General features: G+C 41.9%; 1 protein-coding gene across 2 annotated transcripts in view; it reads left to right on the top strand.

The window, feature by feature from the left end:
* LOC106571770 (ATPase family AAA domain-containing protein 2B) overlaps positions 1-19,922 on the top strand; it is a 154,022-nt gene that overhangs the window by 48,411 nt on the left and 85,689 nt on the right. For both annotated transcript variants that reach the window (XM_082961919.1, XM_082961920.1), the window contains exons 21-24: positions 9,263-9,459; positions 9,729-9,888; positions 14,745-14,867; positions 17,747-17,875. In XM_082961919.1, the coding sequence (XP_082818045.1) occupies positions 9,263-9,459; positions 9,729-9,888; positions 14,745-14,867; positions 17,747-17,875 (609 nt within the window). The remainder of the gene's footprint in view (positions 1-9,262; positions 9,460-9,728; positions 9,889-14,744; positions 14,868-17,746; positions 17,876-19,922) is intronic.

Below are 19,922 nucleotides of genomic sequence, written 5' to 3'. Positions count from 1 at the left end.
TTTAACTTGACATTAGGTTTGTGCAGTTTTACTACGCAATATATTTTCAAATAAAGCTGCGCTAGATAGAATTACATAGACATACTGACCAGCTCAAATAGACACAAGCGTGCTATATGGCAGACTGATCCAAACTCATCTCTCGGCATGCCCAGCCCACTCAGTATCTTAGCCAATCATGGCTAGCGGGAAGGTTGCCACTTTTTCTGTTTTTAACCTGTTAGGGCTAGGGGGCAGTATTGACACGGCTGGATAAAAAACATACCCGATTTAATCTGGTTACCACTCCTACCCAGTAACTAGAATATGCATATACGTATTACATATGGATAGAAAACACCCTAAATTTTCTAAAACTGTTTGAATGGTGTCTGTGAGTATAACAGAACTCAAATGGCAGGTCAAAACCTGAGAGATTCCTTTACAGGAAGTGGCCTGTCTGACCATTTCTGGAACTTCTTTTCCATCTCTATCATTTACTAAGGATCTCTGCTCTAACGTGACACTTCCCACGTCGTCCATAGGCGCTCAGAGCCCGGGAAAAAACAGAATGTCTTCATTCCAGCCCCAGGCTGAAACACATTATCGCCTTTCTCAAGTGGCCGATCAAGGGACACTGGGCTTATGCGCGTGACCCCGACCGCCCCCGCCTTTGGGATTTTTTTTCCTCTGTTTGCCGAAAAGGAGATTCCCTGTCGGAATATTATCGCTTTTCTACGAGAAAAATGTCGTAAAAATTGATTTTAAACAGCGGTTGACATGCTTCGAAGTACGGTAATGGAATATTTAGAATTTTATTGTCACGAATTGCGCCATGCGCGCGACACTTCTTTACTATTTCGGATAGTGTCTGGAACGCACGAACAAAACGCCGCTATTCGGATATAACGATGGATTATTTTGGACCAAACCAACATTTGTTATTGAAGTAGCAGTCCTGGGAGTGCATTCTGACGAAGACAACAAAAGGTAATCAAACCTTTATAATAGTAAATATGATTATGGTAAGTGCTAAACTTGCCGGGTGTCTAAATAGCGAGCCCGTGATGCCTGGGCTATGTACTTAGAATATTGCAAAATGTGCTTTCACCAAAAAGCTATTTTAAAATCGGACATATCGAGTGCATAGAGGAGGTCTGTATCTATAATTCTTAAAATAATTGTTATGCTTTTTGTGAACGTTTATCGTGAGTAATTTTGTAAAAAAATTTGTGAATTCACCGGAAGTTTGCGGGGGTATGCTAGTTCTGAACGTCACATGCTAATATAAAAAGCTGTTTTTTGATATAAATATGAACTTGATTGAACAAAACATGCATGTATTGTATAACATAATGTCCTAGGTATGTCATCTAATGAAGATCATCAAAGGTTAGTGCTGCATTTAGCTGTCTTCTGGGTTTTTGACATATGCTAGCTTGAAAAATGGGTGTCTGATTATTTCTGGCAGGGTACTCTGCTGACATAATGTTTTTCTTTCGTTGTAAAGCCTTTTTGAAATCGGACAGTGTGGTTAGATTAACGAGAGTCTTGTCTTTAAAATAATGTAAAATAGTCATATGTTTGAGAAATTGAAGTAATAGCATTTCTACGGTATTTGAATAACGCGCCACAGGATTCCACTGGCTGTTACGTGGTGGGACGATTTCGTCCGCCGGCCCTAGAGAGGTTAACCTCTTACATCTAGACGTTCCGCTAGCGGAACATCTGCTCCAATATCCAATGATAGGCGTGGTGTGAATTACAAATTCCTCAAAAATACAAAAACTTCAATTTTTCAAACGTATGACTATTTCACAGCATTTTAAAGACAAGACTCTCCTTTATCTAACCACACTGTCCGATTTCAAAAAGGCTTTACAGCGAAAGCAAAACATTAGATTATGTCAGCAGAGTACCAAGCCAGAAATAATCAGACACCCATTTTTCAAGCTAGCATATAATGTCACAAAAAACAAAACCACAGCTAAATGCAGCACTAACCTTTGATGATCTTCATCAGATGACATCCCTAGGACATTATGTTATACAATGCATGCATGTTTTGTTAAATCAAGTTCATATTTATATCAAAAAACAGCTTTTTACATTAGCATGTGACGTTCAGAACTAGCATACCCCCCGCAAACTTCCGGCGAATTCACTAAGAATTTACTAAATTACTCACGATAAACGTTCACAAAAAGCATAACAATTATTTTAAGAATTATAGATACAGAACTCCTCTATGCACTTGATATGTCTGATTTTAAAATAGCTTTTTGGTGAAAGCACATTTTGCAATATTCTAAGTACATAGCCCAGGCATCACGGGCTAGCTATTTAGACACCCGGCAAGTTTAGCACTCACCAATATCAGGTTTACTATTATAAAAGTTTGATTACCTTTTGTTGTCTTCGTCAGAATGCACTCCCAGGACTGCTACTTCAATAACAAATGTTGGTTTGGTCCAAAATAATCCATCGTTATATCCGAATAGCGGCGTTTTGTTCGTGCGTCCCAGACACTATCCGAAATGGTAAATCAGGGTCGTGCGCATGGCGCAATTCGTGACAAAAAAAATCTAAATATTCCATTACCGTACTTCGAAGCATGTCAACTGCTGTTTAAAATCCATTTTTATGCCATTTTTCTCGTAAGAAAGCGATAATATTCCGACCGGGAATCTCCTTTTAGCTAAACAGAGGAAAGTAAACAAAGCTTTCGGTTGACGCGGGCACGAGCCTGAGTCTCACAGTACTGTAACCAGCCACTACCCAAACGCTCTACTTTTTTTCAGCCAGAGCCTGCAAAGCCACGATTCAGCTTTTTACCGCCTTCTGAGACCCTATGGCAGCCGTAGGAAGTGTCACGGGACAGCTAAGATCCTCACTCTTCAATAAACGGAGACAAGAAGAACGACACCTTGTCAGACAGGCCACTTCCTGCCTGAAACCTTGTCAGGTTTTTGCCTGCCAAATGAGTTCTGTTATACTCAGACACCATTCAAACAGTTTTAGAAACTTTAGGGTGTTTTCTATCCATATGTAATAAGTATATGCATATTCTAGTTACTGGTTAGGAGTGGTAACCAGATTAAATCGGGTACGTTTTTTATCCAGCCGTGAAAATACTGCCCCCTAGCCATAACAGGTTAAACCAACTAGGCTCGTAATTTAACAATTGTATTTGCAGATGGCATACGAGTTTCTTATTAAGGCACATGAAAGTTCACATGTTCGGGAAGGCATTTCTGCCAAAAAACACATGTTGTAAAAAAGAAGTTCATGCTCAAATGGCTCTCCTGTGAAGTAATGACTCGCGACATATGCCTAGTTTCCTGAAGCGGTTCACATTTGAGGGAGTGCGCGCATGCGGCTGCTCTGTGTGGTTAACAAAGAAATGGGTCCTCCTATATGCTTAATTGAGTTATTTATGCAACTTTAGTTGTGATACAAACCGGTAGGCTATATGTTTTGATTACTAATACATGTTAAGGTTGAATGATCCAACTCTAATGATGATTTCAAAAAAGTTGTATCAAAGGCAATGGCTCTGCTCTGTTTCTTGTGCAGGCTGCACACACTTCATCAGTCTCTCATTTACAATTTGATAAGCCCTTGATGATATTCTCACCCATCAGACTATTCTCAATTGAATCTGGTCTTTACATATAGCCTACTAATATACGGTACCAGTCAAAAGTTTGGGCACCTACTCATTCAAGGGTTTTCTTTATTTTTACTATTTTTTAAATTGTAGAGTAATAGTGAAGACATTAACTATGAAATAAAACATATGGAATCATGTACTAAACTAATCCAAATATATTTAATATTCTTCAAAGTAGCCACTATCATTTGTTTTTCAACAGGACAATGACCCAACACAAGGGCTATTTTACCAAGGAGAGAGATGGAGTTCTGCTGTCCAACTCATCTCAAATCATCTCAATTGTGTTGAGGTCGGGTGATTGTGAAGGTCAGGTCATCTGATGCAGAACTCCATCACTCTCCTTGGTCAAAAAGCCCTTACGCATCCTGGAAGGTCATTGTCCTGTTGAAAAACAAATGATAGTCCCACTAACTGCAAACCAGATGGGACGGCATATTGTGGTGGAATATTCTAATCAAGTGAGAGACTTTCTCATTTCTTCAAACAATGATCTTTATTTAATATCTATTAATTATTGCAATAATGAGACCAGTCAACCTAACACTATTGACTGTTGAACAGAGTAGCCTAACCTTTACAGACAATGCTGTTTCTTATATAGCTGATACTAAGAATTCTTAGTCATGGCTGGTTCCACCCCTTTCATGCAGATTGGGGGGGACCATTTTGGGTTTGTTGTCATCTGCACGGGAGGGTATTGTCTTAACCCCACCCTGGCTTACATGCTGACCAGACCAGACACGTCGCGTACGCAAGCATTACAAAATAAATTAAGAAATCTATGTTATTCAATTATTGCACCCACACTGCTCGCAAGCGCCAACGAGCGTCTCCGTTGCCAAGGGCTAAAATATAAGTCATTCCTATTTCTGACGCAGATCGCACTGCAAGTCCTGCCTCTCCCATCTCATTGGTTTATAGAAGCAGGTACCCACGTGCCATCTCCTCATTGGTTATACCCACGTAGGTGATTGAAAGACAAACTGTTTTGCTGGTTGTCATGGTAATACTATGAAAGTGTAGATGCCAATCACCATATAAGTTCAAAGATGAAAAAGCCTGGGAGGAGAGATGACTAGAAACGATTCGGTTGACCGTTTTATGTGTGGATTAATTGTCGGAGTAGAGGACCTTGTGCATTTCAGGTAAAATAACAACTCAATGTTTATATCCCAGGACAAATTAGCTAGCAATAGCAAGCTAGCTAAATAGGACAAATTAGCTAGCAAGTGCAAGCTAACTAGCTAAATTGCCATACATGTTTAATGCTTTTCGACCTGTCCCCAAATGAATGTCATTGGTTCAGAGTTTGTTTTGATATTTTAACCTGCGTGTCGTGATCGCGTTTGGTGTAGGGGGACAAAATACATTTATGCACGATGGGTCACGCGCGCAGCCGGTTTGGGTTCCGTGTTTGTCTCAACATCATCCTGGCATCTGGGAGACTGAGGGATTGTTCTAAATTCTTCCAGGCTATCTCTATCTCGGTTACACCCACCACATCTTGTCTATGTAATGCAGTCTTTAACTCATTTGTCAGCTCAAGCCATATCTAGTGACCATACGCCCAGATTAGCTGAAGGGAACTAGAGTGGAGACCATTTTAGAAACAGCATTAGTCGGACAGAAATGTTAATTTTTAACCATTAATATCAAATAAATCGTCTAAATACGTAATTCTTTTTATCACAGTATCGCTGGAGAATGCTGTGGTAGCCATGCTGGTTAAGTGTGCCTTGAATTCTAAATAAATCACTGACTGTCACCAGCAGAGCACCATCACACCACCACCTCGATGCTTTACGGTGGGAACCACACATGCGGAGATCATCCATTCACTCACTCTGTCTCACAAAGACACGGTGGTTGGAACCAGGAATCTCAAATTTGGACTCATCAGACCAAAGACAGATGTCCACCAGTCTAATGTCCATTGCTTGTGTTTCTTAGCCCAAGCCAGTCTCTTCTTCTTATTGGTGTCCTTTAGTAGTGGTTTCCTTGCAAATTCGCAGTCTCCTCTGAACAGTTGATGTCTGTTACTTGAACTCTGAAGAATTTATTTGGGCTGCAGATGCAGTAAACTCTTATGAACTTATTCTCTGCAGCAGAGGTAACTCTGGGTCTTCCTTTCCTGTGGTGGTCCTCATGAGAGCCAGTTTCATCATAGCGCTTGGTTTTTGAGACTGCACTTGAAGAAACGTTCAAAGTTCCTGAAATGTTCCTATTGACTGACCTTCATGTCTTAAAGTAATGATGGACTGTCGTTTCTCTTTGCTTATTTAAACTGTTCTTGCCATAATATGGACTTGGTCTTTTACCAAATAGGGCTCTCTTCTGTATACCACCCCTACCGCATTAATTTGTGGAATTTCTTTCCTTAACTTTTAACAAGGCACACCTGTTAATTGAAATGACTTACAGGTAACTACCTCATGAAGCAGGTTGAGACAATGCCAAGAGTGTGCAAAGCTGTCATCAAGGCAAAGGGTGGCTACTTTGAAGAATCTCAATTATAAAATATATTTTGATTTAACACTTTTTGGGTTATTAGGTTAGAGCGTTGGGCCAGTAACCGCAAGGTTGCTGGATCGCATCCCCGAGCTGACAAGGTAAAAATCTGTCGCTCTGCCCCTGAGCAAGGCAGTTAACCCGTTGTTCCCCGGGCGCAGAAGACGTGGATGTCGATTATGGCAGCCCCCGGCACCTCTCTGTTTCAGAGGGGTTGGGTTAAATGTGGAAGACACATTTCAGTTGAAGGCATTCAGTTGTACAACTGACTTGGTATCCTACTTTATATGATCCCCCCTTTACATGGTCCCATATGTGTTATTTCAAATTTTTGATGTGTTCACTTATTTTGCAATGTAGAAAATGTAAAACTAAAGAACCCCTTGAATGAGTAGGTGTGTCCAAACTTTTGAATGGTACTGTATGTGGAATTATTTTAATTTAGAATGGCCCCTACAAAGAAACGTCATCTGTACCCTGCACTCGAATAGTGAATGGAGGTTACGTTTTTAATAGGCCAGGAAGGCTATACTATTGTAAAGTGGATGAATGTGCTTAATTTCTAGAATTTAGCATTAACTATAGCAGCACGAGAAAGCTGGATTTTTTTTTTTAAATAGTGGCTAGTCAAAACTGTTTTCACCCGCGATTACGCAATGACTGAGCTTATGAGAACACATGTTTCACAAGGCTCTTTAGAATATCTGCTCTCCAACTGTGTTTCAGGGGTCTCGGGCCACTTTAGTTAGTTGTGATACAAACCTTATCAAAACATATAGGCCGACTATGATTTGAAAAGATGGAGGGATGCATGCTCTTCTTTTGTTGGCAAGACTCCGCACGCTGGTCATCCTTCACAAGTGATAATATTCTCCCCGAACCGACTATTCTCAATGTAATTTTGTCTTTACATATACTAAATAATGTGTGAAATTAGTTTAGAATGGGCAATTATTATTCACTTATCGGAACAGGGGCAGTGTAAAAAAAGACATGTCATCCGTATGCACTTGAATAGCGACTGGAGGACGCTTTTCCCACAGTTCATTTTCATGCAAGCCAGGTAGGCTACTCCGGTTGTAAAGCGAAGCAATTTGCTTATAAGTTGAGAAATAAATATAGTACACCTTGCCTATAGAAAGCTGATGGCGTCCTCTTCTCTTTAAGAGGCCATCACGCAATTGCATAGCCTATAGCAATGGTAACCAACCTTTGAGTCAAGATATCTTTGAGTCGAATGCAAACCGAGATCTACTGCTCAGATTTTAATTGTATTTTATTGTGACTTGTAAAATGGAAGCTTATGCAACGTTAACCAATTAAAAACAGTTATGTAGCAATGAGGTTTATGCAGTAGGCTGTAGGCCCAATACACTTATCCAATAGGCATATGCAGTGATATGCTTGAAATGCCCTGCCAATGTTGTTCATCTCAGACCATTTTAAAATTATATTTCAATTTGAGGTATATGATCACCACACTGGTAATAGATCATTTGTTGTATTACTTGAGGCAAAGCTAAGCATAATTCATACAAAAATAATAATAATTACTGGACTGAAGGCCTGCGTCTGATTGTCAGTCTGAGGGAAGGGAGGGAGCAGCGGTGGGGCTGCCTCTCATCCTACTTACCCCCCCCCCCCCCCTCTCCATTTGCTGAGATAAGGGGACAGTCTTCCAGCTGATGGTGAAACTCAAGTCGCACTGCATTAGTTCTGCTTCATGCACCAATTCATGTTACTCCTATGACCAGAGAGTGAAATATTCCTCGATATTAAGAGAGAAGCCGCTACAATGCAAGCTTATCAAAACACTGCTATACTCATTCATTGCTTCTGCAGTCCTTGGTCTAGCTTGAGTGGACGTAGGGAGAACGCACATTTTATGGCTTATAAGTGTTGACAGTGATGAATAACATCTTAAACGTGAATTTAATCATAAACAGCAGCTCTTTGCTGTATTCGTTAAGTCTCTAGTCATGGATTTAAAAGTTTTGACATTCACAGTATCAACTTTGCTGTGCATTTGAGGCTTCTTTTTAGTCTATGGCTCGAGGAAACTGTGCAGACAAGGTTATCTGAGCTAACTGATTGGCCAATGGTAGGCCTATAGGTGCACTTGATTTGCTCTCTGGGCCTGCCGGGTAGGTGGATTTCTACCTTCAGACACATGAAATGTTTCAAAATGGGAACACTTGTCTTCCCGTCGCTAGGGCTGCTGAATCATGTGCACCTACCGCCAACAGCTGCAATTTTGGGGGGGAATAAATTAAAGGAAAGCCAGCCTTTTGTTGTTTTTTACGATCGTGATCGAACGGTTGGTGACCGCTGGTCTATAGAAATGTTGTGCAACATGGGCTTATAGGAACACTGTCATTCAATGCATCAACCAGCTATGAGGAGCGGTCTCTGCTGGAAACGGGTGATCTGCTCAAACTCTGAATGCCAGGGCTCTCATGAAGTTTGATTTGTTTATTGCGTTTATATTGATGTCTGAGTGATTAGAAGGATGATGGAGCGCTGAGTACCAGCCATTAGCGACTGGCTGTTAGCAAGTTTGGTAGGCTACTAATGACCATCAGCAGCAGATCTAATTGTAGATCTAACTGGATAGGTATTTTAATTAAGCGAGAGGCTGGGTATTATATAAAGCAAATGCCATATTGCAGTCAAATCCTTCTTCCTGTTCCAATAATTTCAGGTCGACAGGAGTGCCCAGGTGGTTAGGGGTTGATTTGGAATTCAGCAACCGCATCACTCTTTAGGCCAGAGACTGGGGGTTCAGGGTTTTTGTTCATTTGTTGATGATATGTTTAGAAACAAGTTGATGCTTTTCTTCCCCACCCGCCTGAGTGTGTTTCACCTCTCCCCCAAGGATCAACCTAGAGTAGAAGGTTCGGAGGAGAACACACTCTTTAACAGACACACACACTCAACTTTTCTCACATCACTTGCTTTTTGTCATGCTGAGGTCCTACCAGTAGTGCAGGCTTCAGGCCCCAGACCGCTCTTCCCTGAGAAGCAGTGTAGCCCAGAAGATCATGAGGAGAACGCTCTCAAACATACACATTCACCTACTCTATCCTCTTATCTCTTTAGCCCTGCGGTGTGAGGAGGTGCTTCCGGTAGCGGAGGTCCCTGGCCCCAGGGTTCTCTCCCCCGAGGAACAGCTTCGTCTGGCCGACCAGGAGGAGAACACTCTGAGAGAACTGCGTCTGTTCCTCAGGGACGTCACCAAGCGCCTCGCCATAGACAAACGCTTCAACATCTTCAGCAAACCTGTTGACATTGAGGAGGTGGGTAACAACACAGAGATTGCTTGATGATGTAGAGACTAGATATCACAGTATACCTCGCTAGATACAGTAATGATAAAAAAGGAATGAGGTACCCTAGGGAGGTTTGTCCCTAGGGAGTCCTGTCCCCTACCCTCTCACCTCTATTTGAGTATTGCACTGCTTCTAGAGAATTGACACTGCTGGACCGATTCCTCTTAACTAATTTTGATTTAAATGGAGTGAATTGCACCAGTTTAAATTGACTTTCTCCCTCCCCTCCCTCTCAGGTGTCAGACTACCTGGAGGTGATTATTCAGCCTATGGATCTATCTACGGTCATGACCAAGATCGACACCCATAAATACCTAACGGCCAAGAACTTCTTGGTAGACATAGACCTCATCTGCAGCAATGCCCTGGAGTACAACCCTGACAAGGAGCCCTCAGGTACACATGGAGGGACCTTTAGGAGCGCGTATGTGTATTTAAAGACATTCTGTGTACCAGGTTTACATTGAGTTTTTCAGTACATTTCTTGTCAGGAGAACTTGTGTAACCAAAATTCGGACAATGGATACTTAAGTACATTTAATTTGTGTGTAATTTAACGTGCATCGTTTCTAACCCGTGAAGATCCTACTAAAACCAAATAAAATAAAACCACGCAATAAATCAGACACTGTATTGACCCCACTAACAAATATTCATAACGTGGGTGGGTGTGGTAAAACGTAGGGCAAAAGCAAACAAATGGCCAAGACTTAAATAATTGGGAGCACCTTTTACGGCCTGATCTGGGTACCTTTATACTTAATAGAACTGCAGAATTTCACTAACTGCTCTCCCAAGGAAACCGCCTATGAAACAGACAAAACAAAACACAACTTCTGTTCACAGGGAGGCCACAGCCCTCTTTAATCTTTTGTTTTAATCCACCACAACATTTACTGTATATACTATTGACAATCTCCGTTGGATATTCACAACTTGCTTACAAATCAAATGTATTTATATAGCACTTCTTACATCAGCTGATATATCAAAGTGCTGTACAGAAACTCAGCCTAAAACCCCAAACAGCAAGCAATGCAGGTGTAGAAGCACGGTGGCTAGGAAAAACTCCCTAGAAAGGCCAAAACCTAGGAAGAAACCTAGAGAGGAACCAGGCTATGAGGGGTGGCCAGTCCTCTTCTGGCTGTGCCGGTTGGAGATTATAACAGAACATGGCCAAGATGTTCAAATGTTCATAAATGACCAGCATGGTCAAATAATAGTAATCACAGTGAACAGGTCAGGGTTCCATAGTCGCAGGCAGAACAGTTGAAACTGGAGCAGTAGCACGGCCAGGTGGACTGGGGACAACAAGGAGTCATCATGCCAGGTAGTCCTGAGGCATGGTCCTAGGGCTCAGGTCCTCCGAGAGAGAAAGAAAGAGAATTAGAGAGAGCATACTTAAATTCACACAGGACACCGTATAAGACAGGAGAAATACTCCAGATATAACAGACTGACCCTAGCCCCCCGACACATACACTACTGCAGCATAAATACTGGAGGCTGAGACAGGAGGGGTCAGGAGACGCACTCATGTCTACTATTTTAAGATTAATATGCACTGAATCGAGACATCTACTTTATGGCCCATTGTAATTGAAGCGTGTTATGCAAAACCATTTCTGTCGCCTGTTCTGCCCTCAGTCACGGCGGCATTCCTCTCGCCACCGAGTCTAACGATTTACTCCAGTACACGACTGGCCTCTTTTCCCCATCATTTTGTGTAACCACCATGCTCATGAACAAACATGTACATACGTACATGCGTACATGCATACATGCGTACATGCATACATGCATACATGCATACAGTTGAAGTCAGAAGTTTACCAACACCCTAGCCAAATACTCTTAAACTCCGTTTTTCACAATTCCTGACATTTAATCAAAGTAAAAATTCCCTGTCTTAGGTCAGTTAGGATCACCACTTTATTTTAAGAATGTGAAATGTCAGAATAATAGTAGTGATTTATTTCATATTTTATTTATGTCAGAAGTTTACATACACTTAGTTTACATACACTTAGTACAATTAGTATTTGGTAGCGTTGCCTTTAAATTGTTTAACTTGGGTCAAACGTTTCGGGTAGCCTTCCACAAGCTTCCCACAATGCGTTCGTTGGGTGAATTTTGTCCCATTCCTCCTGACAGAGCTGGTGTAACTGAGTCAGGTTTGTAGGCCTCCTTAATCACACATGCTTTTTCAGTTCTGCCCACAAATTTTCTATAGGATTGAGGTAAGGCTTTGTGATGGTCACGCCAATACCTTGATTTTGTTGTTAAGCCATTTTGCCACAACTTTGGAAGTATGCTTGGGGGTCATTGTCCATTTGGAAGACCCATTTGCGACCAAGCTTTAACTTCCTGACTGATGTTTTGAAACGTTGCTTCAATATATCCACATTTTCCTGCCTCATGATGCCATCTATTTGGTGAAGTGCACCAGCCTTTTCTTGAATTCGAAGCCCATGTCAAGACTTGCTTGTGACAGCTAAAGTGACTCGTCAGTGCAGCTTAGTGCTTAGTTTGAGAACAAACATCTCTTTTGCAGGTTATTAAAGCAAATGATATTATTAAAGGTATCCATATGGGCCTACTAATTTGAGTGTAAAACTGGAGCAGTCATCTGCTGCTTTCTGTGTAGCAAAGCCCATGTTTAGCACTGGCTTCATTCTTCAATCATACCTGTAGGTCAATTCATGGGCGACTGACTTTGTATAAAAGTGGCCTTACACAATCTGGCGGGGGGTCCTCCCCCTGAACATTTTAGCACTTTTAAATCCATTTTCTTACAATTATATATTGTTTCTCAACAGGGAATCAGTCCATGTTTACTTGACAGAACACAACCTTTTCTTCTTTTTGACACTAAACTAACAAACATTGGCAATTCATATCTTGCAATAAAACTGTAAATATGACTTTAATCTCAAGAGAAGACAGGTTTTATGTTAAAGGTTATCTTATTTGAAAGACAGTCCTGATCATCTAGGCCTAGACGATATCCAAAACACACTGAATTAAAACATTTTCTGTCATATTAATTGTAAAGTAATTTCTTTCTACTCAATACCACAATTCGTTTGACCAATCTGAGAGGTAAAGTCGTTACAGTATTCAATAATTTAGCTGTGTGTTTTGGATGGAATCAAGGCATTGGAATGTACCGTAGGACCACCATAATAGAGCTTGTTCTGCAACAACAAAATTTGGTGGTAGGCACCCCCGAACCCCCCAATTTGTCTGGCTACTCCGTGTACTTAGGGGAAAACACTGAAACCCACACTCCCACACAGTTGAATATAGCAGGGGTTGTCACTTGCGAAAAGGTGTTATCTTATCGATTAGAATAACATGCATTATTTAAACACGCAGGCTGTGTTGGTGTTTACATGAAAGTGAAGGTTGTAGGAATGGATTTAGGCTTATGAATAATTCATACGCAATTGGAATGAATGTAGTGGAAAAAACGGTAAGAACTCAAGTTCCCATCGTATGCTGTGGCGTTAATTGAAAGCCATATAAATGGAAGCCTAGCGACCCGACGACATTCAATTAAACTGGACGTTGTATTTCTCAGGGAGCCTCTTTGTCTCCATCTCCCTGGGATACTGTACATCTGTGGGCCAACTAAACTAAAGGAGGTTTCTTTCCCACTGCTTGTTGCTCAGTTAAACGGTTAACCAAATAGCTACCTGGGACTATCTCCATTGACCCTTTTTTCCACTCGTCTCGTCATATGCCCTGCTGTTACTGTTTATTATTCTTCACTTTATTCCTAGTTATCAACTTATCTACATCTATTAACTCGTACCCCTGCACATCGACTCTGTACCGGTACCCCATGTATATAGCCAAGTTATTGTTACTCGTGTATTTATTATTTAAAAATATATATATTGTTTTCTATTATTTCTCTGCATTGTTGGGAAGGGCCTGTAAGTAAGCATTTCACTGTTGGTCTACACCTGTTTATAAATCGTGACAAATACAATTTCATTTAAATGCAGCTTTATACACATGAGCTCACACAGATGAATTAATCATATCTGTGATTTTGCTGGCAGGTGGAAGGCCCCGGTCTTTGTTTGAATGCAGTGGCCACAAATGATGCACTAAAGGCCTATAAAGTCCCCCTCATTGTGAGCTCTGAGACACTGAAAAATAAATGTTGTGTTCTGTCCTCTTCCTTTGTCTTCCAAATAGTCCTCTTCTCCCCCTCTTCATGTTCTACTTTCTTTTTCTTCCCTTCTTCCTTCTTTCCTCTAATCCTCTCTTCCATTTCTCCTCCTCCTCCTGTTTGCAGTAAAAGCAGAGGCTGTACTCTGCTCTCTTAGAGGAAACAGGGGAACAAGACCTTCCTTCAACTTCATTAAGTTAGAAAACTTAATCTATCCGCTCAACACAGTGTAAACCCCGCATTCACAAACAACCAGTTCCACCACTCTAGAGGAAAACACCCAAACATTTTCAAACTCGCAGCAAACACTGTTTACACACAACACCGAGTAGGTGGCAGAATGTCCTTGTCAGCTCTCGACAGAGGTGACACGGGGTTCGATAAGGGTACAGACCTCCACTCAACACTCGCCCTGCACCCTGTCGCCCCTTTCTCTGATAGACAGTACAGGACTGTACCACACACACATCCACACACAGTCTTCCAATTAGTGGTTAGAAGCTGTCAGATGACGACCTCTCTGGCCCTCTTACTGAACCTGTTGGTTGTGTGGCATAATGAGAGGAGGATGTCTGTTTACACACATGCATGCGCGCTCGTGCAAACACTCAACTCACTGACAACCAGCTTTTAGGATAAAGATTTTTTTGTTAGAGGTGTGTGTGTGTGTGTGTGTTAGATATGCATTATCTGTGTCTGTGTGAGAAGGGAGGAGAGATTCACTGTATGCCTGAGGTTTGTCTCCTTACATTCACCACCAAAGGCAGCTATTTTGTCTGCATCCAAACAGTAAGAGAACAATAATCCCTTGCTCCGCTCCCTGTGTTGGAGGCCAGGCAGGGACACATCCAGTAGTTTGTGTTGTGACCAGCAGAGGGTGTGCTTGTGAAGGGCAGAGGCAGGGAGAGAATGATGGCAGGACATAAACCTCATAGGCCCGAATTAATATCTGTCATATGATTCTTCAGGCTTAAGTAATTGAATCTGTAAGTATAATGTATCTACAATGCCAATACAGAATTGAGTGCATGTGCGAGTATTAGTGACGGAGTGTTTTCTCTCCCTCCAGATAAGATCATCCGCCACAGAGCGTGCAGTCTGAAGGACACGGCGCACGCCATGCTGGCCTCGGAGCTCGACCCAGAGTTCAACCGCATGTGTGAGGAAATCAAGGAGTCACGCAGGAAGAGGGGTGAGGAACACACACACACACACACACACACACACACACACACACGTTCCTTGTATGTAGGATTGCCAGAGTCCGCCAGATCAGAGGCAGTAGGGATGACCAGGGATGTTCTGTTGATAAGTGCGTAAATTTGACGAGTACCTATGGGTGTCAAGGAAAACGTATGGAGTAAAAAGTACATTATTTTCTTAAAGAATGTAGTAAAGTAAAAGTAGTCATAAATATAAATAATAAAGTACATATACCCCAAAAACGACTTAAGTAGTACTTTAAAGTATTTTTACTTAAGTACTTAACACCACTGCTAAGGCTGTGTACTATGCATTAACTTGTGATGTTCCACTTGTGTACAGTATGTTCACTGCTCCAGGGTGATTGGTGAATACCTAACTACACTCTAATGGGATCCAATGTTGATTTATTCATATAGTTGAAGTCGGAAGTTTACATACACCTTAGCCAAATACATTTAAACTCAGTTTTTCACAATTCCTGACATTTTAATTAGAGTAAAAATTCCCTGTCTTAGGTCAGTTAGGATCACCACTTAATTTTAAGAATGTGAAATGTCAGAATAATAGTAGATAGAATGATTTATTTCAGCTTTTATTTCTTTTATCTCATTCCCAGTGGGTCAGAAGTTTACATACACTCAATTAGTATTTGGTAGCGTTGCCTTTTAATTGTTTAACTTGAGTCAAATGTTTCGGGTAGCCTTCCACAAGCTTCCCACAATAAGTTGGGTGAATTTTGGCCCGTTCCTCCTGACAGAGCTGGTGTAACTGAGTCAGGTTTGTAGGCTTCCATGCTTTTTCAGTTCTGCCCACAAATGTTCTATAGGATTGAGGTCAGGGCTTTGTGATGGCCACTCCAATACCTTGACTTTGTTGTCCTTAAGCCATTTTGCCACAACTTTGGAAGTATGCTTGGGGGTCATTGTCCATTTTGAAGACCCATTTGCGACCAAGCTTTAACTTCCTGACTGATGTCTTGAGATGTTGCTTCAATATTTCCACATACTTTTCCTCCCTCATGATGCTATCTATTTTGAAGTGCACCAGTCCCTCCTGCAGCAAAGCACCCCCACAACATGATGCTGCCACCGCCGTGCTTCATGGTTGGGATGGTGTCCTTTCGCTTGCAAGCCTCCCCCTTTCTCCTCCAAACATAACGATGGTCATTATGACCAAACAGTTCTTTTTTTGTTTCATCAGACCAGAGGACATTTCTCCAAAAAGTACTATCTTTGTCCCCATGTGCAGTTGCAAACCGTAGTGTGGCTTTTTTATGGCGGTTTTGGAGTAGTGGCTTCTTCCTTGCTGAGCGGCCTTTCAGGTTATGTCGATTATAGGACTCGTTTTACTGTGGATATAGATACTTTTGTACCTGTTTCCTCCAGCATCTTCACAAGGTTCTTTGCTGCTGTTCTGGGATTGATTTGCACTTTTTGCACCAAAGTACGTTAATCTCTAGGAGACAGAATGCGTCTCCTTCCTGAGCGGTATGACAGCTGCGTGGTCCCATGGTGTTTATACTTGCGTACTATTGTTTGTACAGATGAACATGGTACCTTCAGGCGTTTGAAAATTGCTCCCAAGGATGAATCAGACTTGTGGAGGTCTACAATTTTTTTGTCTGAGGTCTTGGCTGATTTCTTTTGAATTTCCCATGATGTCAAGCAGAGGCACTGAGATTGACGGTAGGCCTTGAAATACATCCACAGGTACACCTCCAATTGACTCAAATGATGTCAATTAGACTATCAGAAGCTTCTAAAGCCATGACATAATTTTCTTGAATTTTCCAAGCTTTTTAAAGGCACAGTCAACTTAGTGTATGTAAACGTCTGACCCATTGGAATTGTGATACAGTGAAATAATCTGTCTGTAAACAATTGTTGGAAAAATTACTTGTGTCATGCGCAAAGTAGATGTCCTAACCGACTTGCCAAAACTATAGTTTGTTAACAAGAAATATGTGGAGTGGTTGAAAAACGAGTTTTAATGACTCCAAGTTAAGTGTATGTACATTTCCGACTTCAACTGTATGTAAGCTTGTATAGTCACAGAGAAAGACGATCATGCACAAACAAACTTGTAAGTGTACACGCACAAGGAGAATGTATATATAGTATTGGTAGTAATAGGTACTTGGTTGTACAATATGTTCATACTTATGCATGTACATTCCGCTTGATTCTATACACAGAATCACCCACACACATGCAAACATGCATATACAGGATCATGTGCAAATCTACACACTACATATTCATCAATGAATAATCCTGTACAAACATGCGTGCAGAGCAGAAACATGCATGTGAGTAACTGAGGTAAGCCGCTCTTGTGATGGAGGTGGAATGAGGAAATGGGGATGGAGGGAAAAGAGAGGATGGGTTGTGTGCAGGCTGATACACTCTGAGCACATAAGAGCTTTTTACAACCATATTATTGAAACTGCTAAGGCTTAGTCTCCTGTCTTAGAAACACAGTCTCATCAAAGACTAGGGGTTTTCTAGGGTCACACACATCACTGCTGATTTCCTTCGTTTCACGGCGATGCGCACGCACACACAAAGCTGCCGCAAATTAATATTTTAGGAGCAGAAGTCAACTAGCAGAAAGGGAATACAGCAGTGAATATTTAATGTGCCAGTAGAGATGCTAAAGGTATCCATTTGTACTGTTCGATTGCCTGGTGTTGGGTTGCGTCAGCATAACCTAATCTTGGCTGATATGGTTCTGCCCTGGAGTCGGGAAGAGTGTGTGTGCACGCTACGGGCTGACCTTGTAAAACAACACATTTCACTGCGTCTTTCAAATGTATGTGACAATAAAAAACATATTTTTTTTATTGACCCTGTGTGTTGTCTGCAGACCTCCAGATTCCGGATGTGCCTCCTGTCTCCCTGGCTGCCGTGGTAACCACCAGGAAGCCGGCTGGAGAGGAGAACTCTGGGAGCAGCACTCAGGGAGAGGCCGTCGACAAGCACCACTGCAGCAGCAGTGAGTACCACACATACACAAGCGTACTCATTTAACACACACACTGGCAGGCACGCACACACATGCTCAACTAACACTCTCACCACGGTTGACTCAGTTCTGTCTGTGTGTGTAAGGTGTAGAGGAATCGTTGTTCAGATCATTTAGAACAAGGTCATTTAGCTGATTACAGAACCACCGTCCCACAAATCAGCAGCCTCACCGTGTTAGCTCAACACACACGCACACAGTGGGCAGCCACGTTAGAGACTCTAGTCTTCTCTCATGTGTCTACGTCGTCCCAGTGCTGTGAGGAGCGGCACTACGCCACGTAGCAATTACCTGCCCCCACCGCCAGGTGCACACGGGCGGGGCGGGCGGGCAGACAGACCAGATCATTACCTGCCTGTACCACTGACAACCAGGAGGGAGTGTTGGTGTTATTGGAGGATACCTGAGGTTGTTGCCTGTACCACTGAGTTTGTCTGAATGAATGAAGATGTTTACACCTCTGTGATTTAAATCTTCTGCTGTATTTGAATCCTAGTTCAGCCTAGTTACCTGGTGTCCCCTCAGTTTAGGCCTACTTGTAAGATTTGTCTAGAAGTATTGTTTCAGAATCTGTTGGGTCACAATAACCACTAACGTAAATAACAAATAAAGCCACCACACGATTACAGTATAGGCACTACTGGACTAGATCTTACGGCATACTCTGTTCTGCCACAGCATGGCGCTTGTCTCTCTGGAGACCAGTAATTGGCCTCCTGCTGTGTGTATACCAGAGTTTTGGCCCAGGGAGAAGTAGGCCTTGACGAGTCTTTTTACTTTTAATATTTTGTGTGCATCTTAGCTTCTAGCTTGCTGTTAATTATCTGTCTGGATGTAGGAGGCGAGAAGCAATGCTGGATTTATTGTACTGCACTTTCGCCTTAACACAATTCAGGGCTTACAGTGTGGACTTGGATTGATGTGTTGAAGGCATTTTCTTTCCTTTGCGTGTGACTTATAGGCCTAAGAGTATAAACTATAAGTACAGTACATAGCGTAAACACAACCAGCTTCAGTTACAGTGGATCAATCTTTGACCTTTGTCAAACCTGTAGAATTGTCTGTCATCACGTTTGTTTCCAATAATGCAAGGTCTTTCAAGTGATTGACTAATTGCATGTAGTAGTCAAGGAGATTCTTTTCTTCCTTTTTAATCAAAATACTTCAAGCTCGCTTTTTATTCTGTGGGTGTATTCAACACAATCAGCTACAACCACATCTGACCTCAGTCAATCCTCTAACAATGTTTACATTGTTACATTTGCTATTAGTAACCCAAGGGGTTTTAAGTGGTTGTGATTATGAATTTCATGTAGAAGTAGTCAAGTATATTATGTTCCTCTTCTGTTTACCCTGTCTGACCAATCCAAGGAGGTTAAATTGGCAAATTCCGTCTCCCCCGTTAGTGTCTCCCCTTTTTATCTCAGGAGCCAAAGCAAAGTGTTGCACATGTCAGTCACTAATTCACTGTGTCCCACAACTTATCACCACGCTCCAGAGCTTAATTAATTAGCTCGGGTAATTCATTATTTCATCATCGGCAACCAATTTTCACCTGGAGCACTTTGGTGACATGTCCAATTAATTGATCAGGGGGAATCAATTATGTGTTGAGATAGATATGACAGAATCTTGCACACATTGCCCCCCTTTGGGAAGAGAGAGACTGCCGCTGATGAAGTTGTCTAGGCTGAAAAACATAACTGGCGTTGAATCAGTGTCTAGGGGCAACTCCATCAGCAAAGGTTATGATTGGGTGAGGGTAAACCAGAGTGAATTTGGGTAAACTTCTACCCAGGGCCTTCAGTTAGCTCTATTTCCCATAGCACTGTGGTAGCCCCGTGTGATTTTGGTCGAAATTGAGGAATCTGTGATGGAGCGCCAGTTCCGAGCCATTAGGCTACCTGTTTAGTTTGGGCCAAATATTGTACTAGGCTATATGGAGTTATTTGAGCCCCATAACCTGCCGGTTTAGGCTGTGCCAGCCCAGGGCCCTCCTGGGTTTATAGTGAGGGCA

This window comes from Salmo salar, chromosome 15 (assembly GCF_965601325.2).
Source record: "Salmo salar chromosome 15, fSalSal1, whole genome shotgun sequence".
NCBI lineage: Eukaryota > Metazoa > Chordata > Actinopteri > Salmoniformes > Salmonidae > Salmo > Salmo salar.
This window is presented reverse-complemented; position numbering and strand designations above follow the sequence as displayed.